Below are 4,766 nucleotides of genomic sequence, written 5' to 3' on the forward strand. Positions count from 1 at the left end.
ATAATTACCACTCACATTTATTAGTTTACAATGCTTAATCGACCTTCAATAGTAAAAACAAGGTATACCATATAAAATACAATTATATATGAATTATAATTGAAAATACCATTAAAATCATATCATATTGTTTAATGGAAATATGTTTGCCTAATCAATACAACTAAAAAAAATATAGAATGCATTTTACTGTTATTTGAATAACAAATTGTAAACAATGAAACATATGTTTTTTGAGTAATAATAATATCACTTAGTATTATGTTCTCTTAATTTGTAGAACAAATTGTTACTTGGGTATTTTAGTTCGCCACTCGAACAATAAATACATTTCTTATTTACATAAGACAAAAACTTAAAAGGGAAGAAAGAGTGAAATATAGATTATTCCAAAATATATTTAAAGCACGAAGAAAAAGAAAATAAAAGGAAATCAATTCCTAAAAATAATTATAAAAAGTAAGAAAAAAAGTTACCTGGTGAAATGAATAAAACAACGTAATAATATTATTAATTTTTTTTATATAATTTTAAAACTACAGTCAACATAATATCACCTTTTGATTTTAAATCATCAGGTTGAGAATTATACTATCATTGAATAAGATATTTGGTGAAATCGGTCTTGTGTCCAATACATTAAAACAACAAAAAGCAAAATCTGAACAATTAGATAAAACTAGCCAAAAATTGTTTCAAAATGGGTAGTGATTTTCCTTAAAAATATATTTTTCAAAATGTATTTTGCTTTTATCATAAAAGTAAAGTGTTTATTGTAAAAATCAATAAATTTACCAGTTTTCGACAGCCAGTGAATTTTATCTTTTTGTCAGCATTTTTTTATATTTTCCTGTCTTAACTTCATTTTTCCACTTTTTTTTGGCATGCAACCAGTTTAAATAAAATAAAATTTGGTGTTAATTAGAAATATTTTCTATATATATATTTTATTATTGATTGCAATTTATTGAAAATAATATAAAAAATTAGAGTAGTCTAAATTCATTATTTTGAGAGAGACAAAAAGAAAACAACAACCAAAATAAGTAAGTTAAAGTCAACGCACTACTAAGTAATTATTGAACCACAATAAGCCCTCATTCTGCAATTTCATCCTCCACCTTTGAATGAAACACAAAACTTGGAAAAGCAGTTGTCACGTCCCTGCATTATTTTCATAATTCACGAATTAAAAAATAATAATTACAATTTTTAAACAAAAGTGATTGAATTTTTTTTAATAAAAAAGTTATTTCAACATACCTCAAGTAGGGTAACGTCATAACTTTCAACAATGAAGGGTTTTCATAAACGAAGTTTTTCCACTCATATTTGTCTATTTTCCCATCTTGATTAGGATCAGCATCCATGAAAGTCTGCTCATAAAAATAAAATGTCAGAACATTTTAATTTTTTTAATTTTGACATAGGTAATGAAAGATTAAGAGGGTATTAATAAAAGTAATACGAAAGCTTAAGCGTTTTTAACAAACGTTAAACTCACCTTGTTAATAATTGTTTCTATCGTTTCCTCTGACAACTTAATTTCCGCTTCACATAGAAGTGCATTTATCATTTGCTTGACCTGCCAAAAATCATAGCATAGATAAATTATGTATATAATTAAGAACATTTAGATTGAAATTAATTTCATTTATATAAAGAATGCATGGCAGAAAATGATTAGCATCTTATACCTCATGACGCTCTATGAATCCTGTGTTATCTAAATCGTACAGCTTAAACGAAACTGCAAGAAAACTCACAGGAAAAATTATATCAGTTGCTTTAAGGATAAACCAAAAGATTAAGATTAATTAAACAGGTTTTGATTCAACTTATTTACAGTCTATTTTGACTTCCATTGGTGCAGATGGGTGAAAAACATTGAGTGCTCTGACGAAATCACCAAAGTCAATCGCTCCTTTCTTTTTGACATCAAACAAATCAAAGATCTGCATGTTGAAAAAATTGTTAAGAGAAGTAATTATAAGTTATCCATTTAATTAAATGAATCTAATAGTAATTAGAAGGATTAGCTATTATGAGTTCTGAATTATAGTACAAAAGATTTTCCAAAAATAAAATAAAATTACACTACTTGTATTACAAAACATTTATTTAAAGATATGTGGTGAATTTGCAAACAATATTAACTATAATGGAACAAATATTTAAAAAAGAAAACAAATATTGTAAAGTACCCGACTCGTAAAGAGGTTTTCCTTCTTCTTATTATTAAAAATTGCCAGTTGAAATTCCTCCTGCAAAAGAATACTTATTCTCATTGTCAGACCAACTATAATGTAACAAATATATATATATATATATATATATATATATATATATATATATATATATATGTATGTATATATATATATATATGTAATATATATATGTATGTATATATTGAGTTATTAATTAAGATGTAAAGTATGTTTTGTATATTGAATTTCTTTTAAAGTGTGTCAGTTAAGAAAGATAGAATCAAATAATTCCCTTTAATAGGTTATTTTGGAAAATAGTGTCATTATTAAAGAAAATATTCAAACATAGTAACACACAGTTATTGGGTTAATATTAAACTTTAAGTTTAACTCAATCACACAAAACCAACTTATAGAATGAGGTTTGCATCCACTTATAAATTATGAATTGACCTTATCTTTAGTTAATGTAAGACTTCTAACATGTTATAAAAAAAATAGAAATTTTATGTGTTACCTTGCTTATCAGCCCATCATCGGTGACTGACCTGCTAATGTTCTTAAACAGCTCATATAGTGCTTCAACATCACTTACACTAACTGAGAAACCAAAAATTAACAAATAAGTTAAATCTATAAGAGTGTCTATATATATGTGTGTGAAATATAGGTTAAACAATTGAAAAAAAAATGCATCTCACGGTCACTTTATTTTGTTTTGATCTACATGACATGTGCAGTAACAACATCAATTTATTTTCCCATAAATAAGGTTTGGTTTTGTCTTGATAACAATCAAATAACAATGTTACAATTGTGGAAGAATCATAATTTTGTAATATTGATCATTAGAAAAAAAAAACTTACAAGCTGTCTCTGACGCAAGAGCAAACGGATCTTCCATGGGAATCTCCCTAACTTTGGAGTGAAAACAACCCATTTATGAAGGGAATATTATAAGCAACTGAACACGTACTAGAGTATGTGTTCGAGCATTAGTTGAATATGTTGCTAAAACATCTTGAAATTTCCAATTGCAAACCCAGATTCAAACATCACAAGAAGAAAATAGTCAATAATAAATCAACATTATTACGTCAATTAACATTGTATGGAGCAGATCAAAATAGATTAAGCATCACATGATATTTGATCACACAAAAACATGGCTGAGTGTACGTTATAAACGACAATTTCTGAATTGTTTGTTAAAAAAAGAAAAACATTGCAGGAAAAAAAGATGATTTTGAGCATTGACTTATCAAGACAACATGGACATTTACGAGAAAGTATGAACGATCAATCACTAACATGTTATAGGTTTCTCGTTCTGGAAAAAAAAACGCGCAGATGTAACAAACTCATAAAAACAACAATTTCACAGATTTGATCAATAATATTGTATAAATTAAGCATTCCATAACCAGAATCGTATCGCTAACTCATACATCAAACAAGGAAACACATGCTAATTTATATAAAACCCAGTAAACAGATGATGCAATTGTCAAACGGAAACAAAATAAGATCCGTTAAATTTTGAGACATTCTCGTCATGCACGCACAAAAACCTAATACCAATGAACGTGAAACCCTAAGCAAAACATAATAATCTCGATAAAACATTTCATGTGTCATGAAAGAACACGAATTTTGGGACATAGTGTCGTGCAAGAATGACATGGGAGAAAAGACTCACCAGCTTGAAAACTTGGCCACCAAAATTGGCGTTTGATGTTTTAACTAAATATGTGGCCATTGGTACAATATTACTAATAGAATATAAAGAGAAGAAAGTGAAATCTAAGAGTAGATTTATAGAAGGGGTGTTGGTGCCATTATTGTCCTCAACCTAAGTAAGGTTGGCAATGGCCAACCAAAACCATTTAAGACAAATCATAACCAATTACATAATCTTAAAAACAAACTAGACAACTATACAATAACTTACCACATTAATTGTAAAATCCAACAACAAAATTCATATTTCATTATTTAAAAGCAGTGTAAGAAATGTGTCTGTATTCAGTTCTATTATTATATATGATAATAAAAAAATATTTTTTATCATAATTTTTGAATGAATAAGATAATTTTTATAATTTTATTATAAATAATTTTGTTTATTGAAAGTAGTTAATTAAATTTAAAAAATAATTATAAATTTAAAACTTAAGATAATGAAAAAGAATTATATTAAAACAAGTAAAATGAGTAAGAAAATGTGTCCACGTAAAAAAACAGTTATGAAATGGTTATATATAAATCAATCATCTTTATTAATAGGCAAGTTGTTAGACTTACTTCTTAAATTAAGATTTTTTTTAAATCATAAATTTAATTTTTAACTATCCTATTTAGGAATAAAGTTGGGTCTATTAAGAAGGAAGTTCACTAGAGAGACACAATATCAATGAGATCTATTTCTAATCATATAAAAGATTGACATAACTTTTTACTCAAAAGTTTAAAGTAATGTATTAATCGGCATAATAGTGTTTTATTTTTTAATTTTTATCGAACGTGAGACTTAGACTTATACTTGAATTTTCAAACAAT

General features: G+C 26.3%; 1 protein-coding gene across 1 annotated transcript; it reads right to left on the bottom strand.

Moving 5' to 3' along the window:
• Positions 1-988: 988 nt before the first annotated feature.
• On the bottom strand, positions 989-3,147 carry LOC148192648 (calcineurin B-like protein 1). Its single transcript, XM_088098435.1, has 8 exons — positions 3,075-3,147; positions 2,725-2,807; positions 2,205-2,264; positions 1,847-1,955; positions 1,698-1,750; positions 1,505-1,585; positions 1,264-1,376; positions 989-1,164 (listed from the first exon to the last, which is right to left on the bottom strand). Exons 1-8 carry the CDS (start codon positions 3,145-3,147, stop codon positions 1,098-1,100), a joined length of 639 nt encoding a protein of 212 aa, XP_087954561.1. The 3' UTR covers positions 989-1,097.
• Positions 3,148-4,766: the final 1,619 nt, after the last annotated feature.

Source organism: Vigna umbellata, chromosome 9 (genome assembly GCF_029865625.1).
Source record: "Vigna umbellata cultivar VRB3 chromosome 9, Vumbellata_1.0, whole genome shotgun sequence".
NCBI classification, from domain to species: Eukaryota; Viridiplantae; Streptophyta; class Magnoliopsida; order Fabales; family Fabaceae; genus Vigna; species Vigna umbellata.

Bases quoted from the DNA above. Each gene is read 5' to 3' on its own strand.
- LOC148192648 (XM_088098435.1), bottom strand. From the start codon at position 3,147: ATGGGTTGTTTTCACTCCAAAGTTAGGGAGATTCCCATGGAAGATCCG. The intron at 1,751-1,846 runs GTAAATAAGTTG...GTTTTCTTGCAG, and splicing joins AATGGAAGTCAAAATAGACT to TTTCGTTTAAGCTGTACGAT. The intron at 1,377-1,504 runs GTGAGTTTAACG...TTTTATGAGCAG, and splicing joins TAGAAACAATTATTAACAAG to ACTTTCATGGATGCTGATCC.